This window comes from Phragmites australis, chromosome 21, assembly GCF_958298935.1.
Source record: "Phragmites australis chromosome 21, lpPhrAust1.1, whole genome shotgun sequence".
Classification (NCBI taxonomy): Eukaryota; Viridiplantae; Streptophyta; class Magnoliopsida; order Poales; family Poaceae; genus Phragmites; species Phragmites australis.
Genome location: NC_084941.1, coordinates 21320001 through 21333792, shown reverse-complemented (window position 1 = coordinate 21333792; position 13792 = coordinate 21320001). Strand labels below are relative to the sequence as shown.

General features: G+C 43.3%; 1 protein-coding gene across 3 annotated transcripts; it reads right to left on the bottom strand.

Annotated features, from left to right (window-relative positions):
* Window positions 1-6145: 6145 nt before the first annotated feature.
* LOC133903882 (60 kDa jasmonate-induced protein-like) lies at window positions 6146-10989 on the bottom strand. Of its 3 annotated transcripts, none has more exons than XM_062345358.1 (3): window positions 10866-10989; window positions 7090-8115; window positions 6146-6978 (listed from the first exon to the last, which is right to left on the bottom strand). In XM_062345358.1, the coding sequence occupies exons 2-3, from the start codon at window positions 8074-8076 to the stop codon at window positions 6370-6372; spliced, it is 1596 nt and encodes a 531-aa protein (XP_062201342.1). In that variant the 5' UTR covers window positions 8077-8115; window positions 10866-10989; the 3' UTR covers window positions 6146-6369. The 3 variants fall into 3 exon arrangements, with proteins under 3 accessions (XP_062201342.1, XP_062201343.1, XP_062201344.1); XM_062345359.1 differs by having other exon boundaries at window positions 7090-8130; window positions 10866-10948; XM_062345360.1 differs by having other exon boundaries at window positions 6146-6963; window positions 7090-8130; window positions 10866-10948.
* Window positions 10990-13792: the final 2803 nt, after the last annotated feature.

Genomic DNA, 13792 nt, shown 5'->3' with positions numbered 1-13792 from the left:
AAGCGTTGAAGAAACAAGGCCAAGTGTAGTCAAGGACCACTGGATGTTCTTTTTTGATGGATCGCTCACCCTTCAGGACTTGAGGGCTGGCATTGTGCTCAAATCTCCAACGGGCGACGAACTCGGATGCATTGTTCAATTATATTTTAAAGCCTCTAATAATGTTGCAGAATACAAAGGACTGGTAAACGGGCTTCGTATAGCTGCGTCACTTGGAATCAGGCGACTTCTCATGAAAGGGGACTCACAACTAGTCATAAACCAAGTGCAAAAGGAGTACTAGCGCTCGGATGACAACACAGCGGCTTACTTGTTCGAGGTACGAAAGCTTGAGCAGAAGTTCAAAGGGCTAGAAGTAACGCACATCAGGAGGAGTGATAACTCCGGTGCGGATGAACTTGCTAGACTCGCTTCTTCTCGAGCTCCAGTACCCATAGGAGTCTTTGTCGAGAAACTCCTTAAACCATCTATCCTGACAGTTTGGCGAACGAATGTTGCCCAACTCGACCAGCAGTCTGGTCCAGCTAGTGAGGCAGAACCTGCAGACACGGATGCTGCACTACTCGAACGTGACCTGACTTAGATGACTCCGTACCAAGCCTATCTCGAAGGTCGAGACATCCCAGATGATGATGCATCTTCAGAGGAAATTGCTCGTAAGTCCAAGCTCTATGCTTTGGTAGATGGCAAGTTCTACCGAAAGGGGAGTAACGGAATCTTGATGAAGTGCATCACTCAGAAAGAGGGCAATAAAATATTACTCGATATCCATGGAGGTATGTGTGGTAATCATGCATCTTATCGCACCTTAGTAGGAAAAGCTTTCTGCCAAGGATTCTATTGGCCGACTGCCCTCCAGGATGCTTCCAAGCTGGTCAAAAAGTGTGTGAGCTACCAATTTTTTGGAAGGCAGACCACTCGGCCATCCTAAGCTCTGCAAACAATTCCACTTTCTTGACCTTTCTCCGTCTGGGGCCTGGATATCCTGGGACCGTTTCCAAGGGCCCAAGGCGATTACAAGTTCCTATTTGTGGCTATCGACACGTTCACCAAGTGGATAGAGGCCGAACACGTTGGAAAAATAACCGCAGAAGCGGCTAAGAAGTTCATGAGGAGCATAGTTACTCAATTTGGCATCCCGTATCGAATAATTACGGATAATGGCAACTAGTTCAAAAGCAGGACATTTACTGCATTCTGTGAAGAATTTGGCATCAAAATTTGTTTCGCCTCAGTAGCTCACCTGCAGAGCAATAGTCAAGTTGAGCGCGCCAATGGTATAGTCTTGCAGGGTATCAAAACTCGGGTTTTCGACTGGCTAAAAGCTTACTCGAAATGATGTGTGAAAGAGCTTCCCTCGGTACTATGGGTCATTCGCACTTCGACTAACAGGCCTTCGGGAGTTGTGTGGACGCGCGTCCATTCGGTTTCCCGTTGGGTCGTCCGGAAGACCCGAACCGCGGGACCACCCTCTGGAAGCTCGCCACGTGGCGTCGGTATCGGCCTCGGCCTCGTTGGCGATGAATGGCCCATCCGCAGTCTCTGGGCCACTGCCTATCAATGGGCCCGGGGGCTACTGTCGGTGTATCAGGAACCAGGGGTCCCCGAATCCCGAGGCCAGGCCAGCCATCCGCCACATGGCGCCATCCCGCGGGGTCTCTCCTGCAAGATGAGAAAAGATCAAGTCCCGGGAGAAGAAGCTCGGGGCCACAGTCAGTGGCCCCCGAGTACCCCAGTTCCCCGACGATCCACGAAATCTAAGTACCGGGAAGAAAGTGCTCGGGAAGGTATACGGTGGCCCCCGAGCACCCTAGTCCCCCGACGACCAGGAGAGTTAAGTATCAGGAGAAACATGCCCGGGGCCGCCGGCGGTGGCCCTTGGGCACCCAAGTATCCCGAGGACTCACCGAAGGAAGTTCCGGGAGAGAGTGCTCGGGGCTGCGTGCGGCAGCCCCCGAGCACTCGGTTCCCCGAGGTTTTGTACAAGTGTGCCCGGGAGAGAGTGCTCGGGGAGGTGAACAGTACCCCCGAGCACTCGGTCCCCCGAGGACAAGAAAGGGCGTGCCCGGGAGAGAGTGCTCGGGGAGGTGAACAGTACCCCCGAGCACTCGGTCCCCCAAGGACAAGAAAGGGCGTTCTCGGGAGAGAGTGCTCAGGGAGGTGAACAGTACCCCCGAGCACTCGGTACCCCGACGACCCAGTAAGTCCCCTGGTGGAGGCCCCGAGGGGCCCACCGATGAGGTGTCAGCCAGTCAAAGGCCCGAGGCCGCATTTAAAGAGCGTGCGTGGCCTGTCACCTCCAACTGCTCCCGCCGCGCTCAGCGTCAGTTCCTGCCATGTTCTGGCAGAGAGGCGTGGGGTTACTAATTGCACGGGTCCTGTCTCGTGCCATCCGGCCTGTCTCAGGATAACGTCGTAAGGACCAAGGCGTTCCGTGTGCCGCGCTGCTGTGGCAGGGGAACAAGACAGGGCGGGCACACCGGGTCGCTCTGCGGCTGCCCGGTGGGCCCTCTCCACGGCGCCCATTGCAAGGGCATTTATTGTGACGGATGACCAGACGTGTGCCGTATTTTCCACCCCCGGTCACTTCGCCCAGAGGATATGATGACGCCCTTTCCATTTATGATGTCTCGGAACTCGTGCCCCCCCTCCCGTTGGGGGCACGTTGCGGCCGGCGGATACTTAAAGCAGCCGACGGCACAAAAGGAAGGAGGACGGTTGGGAAGAAACGAATAGACAAGAACACAGCGCAAGAGAAACACGGCTGAGAAGTGAGCAGCACGAGACAGGCCGACGAACAAGGAGCCCCAGGCTCTTAGGTAGATCAAGATTCTTGTAACCAGCAACATCCTTGAGGGACTTCCTCAGGACAGTTATAGTATCCATACAGGAGTAGGGTATTACGCCCCTGTGCGGCCCGAACCTGTCTAAATTCCAGTGCATTTACTTCTTCTTGCACTAGGTCAACACCCCCACCACCGGCCGTTGCATTCATTCCCATTTATTTCTCCGACGAACGTATTCAGGATCATCCCCCCGGTCGAATCTCTAAAAAGGGGTCTCTCGGGATCCCTGCGACTGGAGTTAATCCTCCGACACAATCATTGAGCAAAGAGACAGGGGCCACGTTAGGTATATTCTGATGCATATGCTCTACTCTCTGCTTTGATTATCATATCAAACAGAGAGTCAGGGGCTACATCGCATACTTTCGATGCTACGACTTTACTCTTCACTCGAATCAGTCATCGAGTAAATAGTGAAGAGCCATACCACCATACAATTTCGATGGTATAGGTATGTCCTTTTCTACTCTCTGATTGAGTAAAACTTCTCCTCAACCAAAGAGTCGGGGGCTACATAATAGTATCGTATTCTTTTGTATTTACATATTTTTTGCAAAATTAAATCTGGCTTTGCGTCGATCAGGTTGAATAGAACCAACGGAGGCATGTGTCTGGTCGATGACGGATAACTACACCTCAGGAGGCATAACAGCACTGAGATTGTCAGACATCTCATGCCTAACGGCCAAAAGGGTTCTGAAGTCCTAGTCTGTCTCGCATGTGCTCTCTATCGAGTTCATGTTTGTATGCTGATTGAGTGCGCAAGTTGGTGAAAGTTTGCAAAAAATTTAATATGCTTTTTCTTTCTCTAGTTTTGTACTAGTCTTTTTTCCTTCTCTTGTGGTTTTCTCGATTGTTCACTCGAGAGCCGTGTTTCTAATGGTTTATCTAGCTGAGATTTCAAGTATTGATGGATACACGATCATATAGTCTTGAAGATGATCATGACATATATTAGTCAGTTTTGCATCTACTTATGCTAATTCTATTTCATCGATAAGGGAATAGAAAATAGTAGCATATTAGACAAGCAAAATACTTGTGATGTCTCCATTACATCTGTCAAAAAGCCTAATAAGGAGCATACTACTCGACTAAGGAAAAAGTTTTGGTGATATCCATTTACAAGAATGCCACTTGAAATTTCGTTCAAGGGATTTTATGGTTCTGGACACTTCGTCGTAGGAAATTTCAAGCACATCATAATCATCTTGGTCGTAAGCTAAGCTCGTCCAGTGAAAGCCCAGAATTTAGCTAAGGTTGGTAATCCCAGGTACTGGAGGGACGGCTTCAGACGTCTGGCCCAACAGGATTACTCTCTCCTTCGACCAAGGGAGAGCTTCCCATTCTAGCGGTTCCCATATGTTATCACCAAATGTGTGAAGGGAAACCAGCATCACTGCATTGTGCTTGGCTGGATCATCCATTTGCTCTCCAACCTTCAAGGAAAACGTGCGAGTCTTGACTAGAAGCAGTCGAGAACCTCTCAGACCAGGTTGCCAAATCTCGAACTCGGGTGTTGAGTGTTCCACGGCACTCAATGGATCTCTTGAAGCCACTCCATCTAGGAAGTCCGTCATATGCCACCAAAACTTGTTACTGGAAATCCGGTACCACCACAATGGCCCGTCAACAAGATATACATGCACTCCCTCTGTCATCTGAAGATGAAAGTAGGGCATCATCGGGACAACAATGATGAACAACTTCCCGTTCCTCCACACTGCGCATCCTTCTAAACTAACCCAGAATGCATCGTATGAAAGCAGAGGAAGGTCAGAAAACCATCCTGTTACTGGGTTGATTACTCTGCCTTTGACTTGACGCCCTCGTTCGATGACGATCAAGAGCCCGTTTGAGGGCCCCGATCATCTCCTAGCTGTCGCCGACTAAGCCTCAGAAACGGAAGTTGAAAACTGCTTCGCTCCCCAGGTGATGCACCTCCACCAAGCCATCTTCATGAATAAATGGCCCTTTCAGGATCCATGGGGCAAATTCCTCCGTCCTATGCACTTCTCGCCACATAGTGCAGACACAGCGGAAGAAGGCAAAATCTTCCGGATGAACCAGCTTGTTGGAGATAATGTCGAGCACTCCCAAGGGAAGAGCTGCCAAATCAAAAGCTTCCGCCATGAGAGCTGAGGAAAGATGAAGTTTTTCGAATAGGACGTAAACAATGGTGGATGAATTCAATAGGTGAAACCGTAATAGAGGCAACAAGGATGGGGCGATAGAGTTCTCCATTCGTATGAATAAATAGGTCTTGCCTCAAGGTGAGACTCGGAAATCATTTCCGCTTCCAAAAGCAAAACTTGCCATCTTTTCGGCAACCACTCCCATCTCTACAACGCTTCAATCGGCGTGAAAAGTGGTATGATGACGATGTGCGAATCTCTGCACGCCCATCTACCCTCATTAAACGCACCTATACATGTCATTTCAAATTTTGAAAGATTTTTTAACTCTACTCGGAATCGAGTGTCGACTAATCGATCCTTTAGTTCTTTCCTGAGTCTCGAGTGCGGTCAACGACAGGGAGCCCAACCCAATTGTGTTTCAACTCGATATTCAAAACTAGATCCGTTTTGCTCGATTCTCTCGACCGTAAGCCTAATTCACCTTTACTCGATCAAGCTTAGACTTGGCAGTAATCGAGTGAATACTTATGGAAACCCTTCCTACCAAGCAGAGTTAGGGGGCTACTGTCGAATATCTAACTACAGGATATATGTGCATACTGAGTATGCCATAAACAGATAGGGTGTGCTTCTCACATATTTAGCAACTCCGGATATCACGGAACCGAATCTGTGGTACCTGATACTCTCGGAATCCAGGAGGCATATACTGGGAAGGTCTTGGTTGGTTACTCAACTCGAGACGACTAGTATCCAGGGCAGATCTACCTACTTAAACAACAAGGAATAGTACTCCCTATCGACTACGGTCAGATAGGAGGCGGTACAACACCTTATATAAGACGAGGACACAGACCCACAGGGGGAATTCGAAACTCGACGCAAGCACCAAGACCCTAGCATAGAAGATACTCGGCGACTTCATCCACAGCTTAGCCTAGCTTAGATCCAATCTACTCCCTGTAATAGGTCTAGACATATTGCTTGTACTCGAGAGAATACATACTAATAATTATCTACACATGACATAGGGTATTACTCTAATCAGATACCCGAACCTGTATACATCGTGTGTGCCTCGTTTCATACTCGATCCTAGGATCACGAAGATAACCCTAACATTTACAGACATATTATTAGGAACTAACCCTCGACAAGATTTAGTAGACTGTTCTGCACCAAAACAGGCCGCAACAAGTATCTGACATTTACATATTACGTAATACACTTACATATCCTCGCAAAAAAAGTACTACACTTATATATACATACGGGACGTTGAGTACACAAAACAGTAGCGCAGGAAAGATGTTGACAACACTGGATTTATTTCCGCGTGGGCGGCCTTATTTAATTTAGTAGCGAGGCATTGGCCCAGATCTCCGTCAAATGTCTGACCAGGTTACCTTCACTTCGATCTCACCGTGCTCGGTAAACACACTCTTCACATGCTCGCCGGAGAGCTCAGGGTACAACTCGAATTTACCTCGGACGATACCCTCAGGTGTATGGAAGCTCGCTTCTACCTCGAGCGGAGAGTTGAGCGGCACCGCGACGACAGATCGGGACAGTGGAACCGTCGAGTCGTCAGAGGCGATGGCCACTTTGTCCTCGGAATCATGACTGAAGAGCACGCTGGCAACGTCAAAGGCCTTGCTGCGCGCGGTGACTTTGCCATGGATGAAGGTGCCAGCTTCGGCAACAAGCAGCAGCCTGACCTGCACGGTGGCCTCCACAGCGTTGGTCAGCACCGCGTAGGTCACCTCGACGGGGCCGTGGGCTGTGCTGATGGGCCACGTCAACGGCACGTCGTACACGGCGTTCGCACCGTCGTCATAGCAATCCCAGGACAGCGTGCCACCAGCATTGCCGGATGCGCCTATCGTGGAGGGCTCGCCCGCGCTGTCGATGTCAACTTTGATGACGAAGCTTCCGTCCGCTGAGATGGCTCTATACGGTCCAGTAAGCACCATCTCACCCTGCATACATGTCAACTAAGCGTGGTCGTGGATGTATTTTTAGATAACCGAAAATCAATTCCAGCCCCAGCACAAGCGCGGTCGTGGATATATAGAAAATTGATATACGTATTGAATTTTTTTTACCTCCAGGGTTCGTTGCAAGTGGAGGTCCTGCTTGTAGATGATCTGGCCGCGGATCCCGTCGAAGACGGCTATGGTTCCGATGACAGGGAAGCCAGCACGCATGGAGAAAACCTCCACCAGAGGCCGGCCCAGGCCGTCGTTGTCGGCGGCGGCATGCAGGTGCCACGCGGTCCTGCACTCGTCTTCCTCATTATCCGCCGCCAATGGGGGGGATGACAGCTGCTTCGGCGGCTTGTTAAGGAGCAGCTGAACGACGGCGAGAGCTTCGGCTTCGTTCTTTATCTCGATCTTGGTCAGCTTCTTTGGCCATTTGTACTTGTCCCCGTATTTCTTCCACCCCAACAAAGCCTCAGACATTAGACCCCAGTTCCACAGGTATTCTACCTGATTGTCGCTGATGCTGGTTCCGCTGGCCCAGCCTTTGCTCACCGTGTCAGAGATCGAGATCATCCTCGCAGACTCGCAGACCATCACGATCAGGCGCGCCAGGCCCAGCTTGGTGGCATCGTCAGGCGCACCTTGTTGTACGTAGCCCGAGAGCTTAAGCACCGCTTCCTCCGCGACGCTCTTGCCCAGCTGCAACTTGATCAGATTCGCCCTGACCTCTCTGCTGCTTGAGCCACCCAAAAGGCTCCTGTAATCGGGGCCGCACTCTAGGAAGGTGGATCCTGTGATCATCGGCACCGACTCTGCCTCGAAGCCAAACTCGTACCAATTCCCGCTCTGAGCCTTGAAGCCGATGAGGTACACGTTGTCGTCCCGAACGGCGCCTAGGATTGCTGCCTTGTTTGCGTCGGCGGATAGGTTAACATGAATCCACCTCGCCGGCTTTTGAGGGGAACTCTGCTTGGCGAGAACGGGGTGGCCCTCCACATCCTCGGGGTCAGGGTGGTTGGCAAGCTTGGCGCGAAGGTCGTCGATAAATGAATCGTAGTTGCCAGTCGTGATGACAAAATCCACCTCCACAACCGGGGGCACCCGAGCCATGGCCCAGCCCAACAGCGCGTCCAGCTGCTACCTGGGTCTCTGTTTCAAAATAGACTGCACAACACTTTGAATGGGCACGGTCGAACTTGGAATAATTATTTTCATCTTTTACGGAACAGACTCGCTTTCTTTTCATTGAACTTTGGATTATTTATTTCAATCTTTTTTATTACTTTCTGGCTTTGACCAAATTTTTTCCATATTATATACCATCTTTCGGTAAGATTATTTGAACCGAGCTCGCCAATATGGCAAATAACCACTGATAACTAATTTCTATCGACCCATATAATTAGTAATAGTCGTTCTCTCCATTTATACACTAAGATTTACCAAAAAAATTGGAAGGCCACATAGATCCTATCACTTCTCTAATATGTTATTTAAGAACTTTTCTATTAGCCAAACGGCCCAATCAATTTCATGTCTAGTCTTTTGATATGATTTTGTATTTTTTGAGAATCTTAAGACTTTCTTTCATCTCCCTTTTTTTAATTATCTAAGAGCTGATATTGTATCTTGATTTTTTTATTTGAGAAATTTCTTAGCTTACTTGCCTACTCAATTGCACATATTACATTTCCTGCTTTTTTTCTACATTATGTATTTTATAGATATTTTCTTATAAAATCTAACCAACAGTTTTGTTATAGATAATAAAAATGTTTTTCCTTTGACTCTAAAAGTATTCTTTAGTTTCTTTATCCAAGCATTAAGGTCCGAATGCTGTAAATTCATATTTTTATGACTTTATTATTCAAAAATCTTGATGAACTTGCTTTTTGCGTAATTACATAAATTTGCTGTTGGTAAGTCAATCCTAGTTTGTTTCTGATAGATAGGTCTTAGTCAGCTGTGTGCATTCTAGCAGTTGAAATTGTCAGATGTTTTGCTTCTTTAAAAAAATTCTGAACTATTCCTTTTTTCCCCTTAGCAACTGCGGAGGCTCGGGTCGCACTAAAATATTTTTTTCTTTTTCTGGCAATTGATAAAACAATTTATTGATTTTCTTTTTTTCCCTATATTTCTTTCATTTAGGATATATGTATAGATGGATCATGGTTTTCTTTTTCCATTTGGACAAAGGCATCTTGGGTATTTCCTTTCTTATGTATAAACAATTACACACGGTCATCCCGGGTGCGCAAGTAAGGGCCTGTTTGGTAGAATTCTATTTGATATAAATTCTCTACAGGAAGTGATTTTCTGGAGGAAGTGATTCTGTGGCTGAAAGTAATTCTCTAGTGATTCTCTAAAATAAAATATATAGATGAAGTGATTCTGTGCGGTAAGTGAATCAGGGGAGTTATTTTTTCAACTCCCTAACTACTAGTTCATTTCATAGAATCACTACCACGAATTCCACTAAGTGAGCTAAAAACTGAAAGCTGCTGTTTAGCAGAGCTCCACTTATTCCAGCCGAAGAGCTGCTCTGAAAACTCTACCAAACAGAACCTAGGAGCCAGGGATATATGTATAGATAGATCATGGTTTTCTTTTTCCATTTGGACGAAGGCATCTTGGGTATTTTCTTAAACAATTACACACAATCATCCCGGGTGTGCGAGTAAGGGTCTATTTGGTAGAGCTCTTTTGATTTAAATTCTCTACGGGAAGTGATTTTCTGGAAGAAGTGATTATGTGACTGAAAATAATTCTCTAGTGATTTTTTAAAATAAAATATATTAAGGAAGTGATTCTGTACGGAAAGTAAATCATGGGAGCTATTTTTTTTCAAATTCGTAGCTTTTAGTTCATTTCATAGAATCACTTCTACGGATTTCACTCAAAAAGCTAAAAACTGAGAGCTGCTGTTTGCTAAAGCTCTCCTAATTCTAGTCAGAAAGCTGTTCTGTAAACTCTGTCAAACAGGCTCTAGAGCCAGAGATATGGTAATTCCGGTGTTTTTCATTCTTTTTAATTTGGAACGAGATAGTAGTCCCAAGATTCTCTTTGTTCCTTGTAGGAGGAAAAGAAAAAGATCGCTGCTCAAGATTTTCTCATGCATTTACTTTAAATAAGTTATTATTATTATTACAAGAGCACCCAAAATGACTACGTGAGGAGGTGACTGATGGGGTTGGGTGTAAAGAGGGGATCGGCAATGTGAGGAGATTAAGGGTAGGGCATATTTCTGGCACACGAAGTGAGGACTAAGAGTCGGACATTTTGCTTTTTATGAGATTCTTAAGCTATTTATGCTTTTTCTTAGCGGCCATTTAGGGTTCAGTCCCCTCCTCCTATAGAATAGATTGATTAGTCTAAAAATGTATATTTAATTTGTTATAAAAAATTGTACACTTGATTCAAATTAAATTGAAATTTCTTTTTCATGAATAGGATTTGTTAATATGAACAGAAATGCCATAAGAAAAACTAATAGTTGAAGTTTTGTTTTTACAGATTAAACTTGGTCAAACCGTGCCCTGGAGGGGAACCATTTTTTGTTGGGGTGGTGGAGACACGAAAGAATGACTTCACCCATTGGAGACTGAACTGGGTCAAAACATGTCAATAAATATGCTTAATCATGAAACTTCGAGAACTTCACATAAATAAATAAAAGTTTGAAGAGGTTTTTACTGTCACATGAGCTCCATGTCTCAATATATCGTGTACTTGACTTTTCACAATTGCGATGGTAGGAAAAACTGCCTTTTGCAAATGTAGTAATATATAGATGTAATTGTAGGAAGGAACTGAAAGCAACGTTATGTATTTTTGATTCAAGGCTGGGCAAAAGAATGCAAAATTGAAAGATGTATACATTTGAATGACGAGGGTCTCACCTGTGCAAATGAATGTCAATGTGGCTTGTCAGAGATGAGCAGGCAGATACTTTTTCCTCGTTGGCGCCTTTACGGACATCAAAGTACACATAACCTTATATAGAGGCCTCCTCTAGCATACGTGTACATCGGAGGTTGGCATGCCCCAAAACTCAGTATGATTGTAAGATTCTCCATAAGTTGTTTTTTTGCAAAAAACCCTCCAACAGTAAGTTTAATTTGCAAAAACCCCACAGTAGTTGTTTAATCTTGAAACCCCCAAAGTCAGGGTAATTTTGAGATTTCTCCCAGAAATTATTTTGTTTCGAAAACCCCCCAACAGTAAGTCTAATTTGCAAAAAAGCCCGGCAGTTGTTTAATCTGAAAATAGGTTTTCTTTAATATAAAAATTATGTAAATTCTTTATAATTTACATAAAGGTTTTAAAAATGATTTCTTTACTTAAATAAATAAAATAAAACGTTTATGATTTTATTAATCTTTTATATATGTTTTCAATGATAAAGTAAATTTTTAATTATGAAAATAATTTAGAAAATCTAGAATAATGTTTCAATAGGTTTTCTATATTTTTAATTATGGAAATTTTGTAAATAATTAGAAAATAAGTTTTCTTTAGTAAAATAATTTAGAATAATCTGTTTTAATTCTTTAGTGTTTCTTTAATTCCTAAAATTTGCTAGAAAATCCTAGAAAAAATCATACACTTTTCTTTCACCCTCTCCAAGTTATATCTCTACCATCGCAACTCTGATCGAATCGTTTCCTTCACCAATAATTCACCAAAAATAGAGCAAAAGCCGTAGAGGGGAGGCGCCCATCGGAGAATTGGGCATCGTTATTGTCGGCCTATGGCCGAGCACCCCGTAGGGGTGTCATCATTTGGGTATTTAGCTCTTTTTTTTGCTTTTGGTGAATTCTTGGTGAATTATCAGCGAAGGAAATGATTAGATCAGAGTTGTGAGGATACAGATATGGTTCAGCGTAGGGATTTTCTAGAGGGTTTTGGAATTTTCTAGAAAATTTTAGGAATTAAAGAAACACTAAAAAGAACTAAAACAAATTATTCCAAATCATTTTACTAAAGAAAACTTATTTTCTAATTATTTACCATTTTTCCACAATTAAAAACATAGAAAACCTATTAAAACATTATTCTAGATTTTCTAAATTATTGTCATAATGAAAACATTTATTTTATCATTGAAAAACATATATAAATATTAATAGAATTAAAAACATTTTATTTTATTCATTTCACAAAATAAATTATTTTTAAAACCTTTATCTAAATTATTAAAGAATTTACATGATTTTTATATTAAATAAAACCTATTTTCAGTATTAAACAATTGCTGGTGGGATTTTTGCGAATTAGACTTACTGTTGGGAGGTTTTTGCAACAAAATAACTTCTAGAGTCTTGAGAAATCTCAAATCACCCTGACTTTTGAGGATTTTTTTGCAATTTTCCCTTGTTACGCAAAGGCCCGACGACGTAAGAAGACGCTCCACTCCATAATTCCATATCCATCTTTCTTTATGGTGGTCACGTCACGTCAGTTGTCGTTGCGTCGAAACAATGCGAAGCGCAATACTCCACGTAGTATTCAAAGACGTCCACTGGAAGACGGAAGAGGCGAGACCCATTCCTGCGTCTACGGTCAGAAGTGATCAGTTGCCGCTGTCGCGGGGGCAAAGAGAATAATACAAATTCTATTTCGACTAAACGCGGCATTTCAGGATTTGCCACGCGTAGCATGGGTCAGTGACACATATCAAATTTTTGCATGTGTCACTGACACACTGGCCCGGTGAGAAATCCTGGAATTTCTCCAACAGGCACGGACGGAGACTTTCTTCCTTTTCTGTCCGTAAAAATCAGCGGCTCATTCAAGTCGTCCGATCTGTTTTGGGAGTTTGGAAAATTGTTGAAATAGTTGATCCGATCGTTGCAAACGCTTTAAACAATCGTTCACGGGGTCACTTTTAAACATTCCAAGAAAGAAAGAGAAAATTGCAAAAACCTCTCAAAAATCACTGGATTTTGATTTTTTTTTTTTTAGAAGTTGTTTTGTTAAAAAAATCTCAAAAGTTTGCAACTTTGTTGCAAACCTCCCCTCCCACAAAATAAATAAATAAATAAATCACAAAAATTTTAAAAATACTAGAGATAATTCGAAGACCTTCTGTGATTTTTTTTCAAAAATAATGTCCTTTGCATCATATTTAATAGAGAGAAAGTTAAAAAAAAAAGTGTGTAGCTCATTTATTAACTCACATTATTTTAACTTGTTAATGTCTATCATTATTTTTTCGACACAAAGTATTATTTAAGTAAACTAATAAAAGTGATTTTACTTATTTGGAGGTGTGATGGATTAATTATAAATTAATCTATCTACAACACATTTACTTAATCTTGCACGTTACAATAATTATTTCATAATTTTATGTATTTTTAGAAGGTAGAGGATCATATAAGAAGACTAAAAAATTGGTTTTTAGATTAACAAATAATTAACTATGCATTTAGCAAGAATTAATAAATGAGCTGCTCACTTTTTCTTTTTTTCTAAACTTGCTCTCCATAAAATATAATGCAAAGGATATTATTTTTGAAAAAATAAATTATCAGAAGATCTTAAAATTGTCTCTAGTCTTTTTTTTAGAATTTTTTTAATTTGTTTAGAATTTTTGGAGGGTTTTTCAATAAAGACAAACTTATGAGGATTTGCATCTAAAATAATTCTGTGGTGGAAAATCAAAATTCAAATGATTTTTAGAGGGTTTTTTATTTTCTAAAAACAATGGACAGATCAAAACCATGTGGGGCCTGCCTGTCATGTCTTTTGACGTACTAACAGCTGGCTACTACTAATAAAGCCGATTAAACATCACTGTCTGATGAACTCTCCGCCCGCCGGC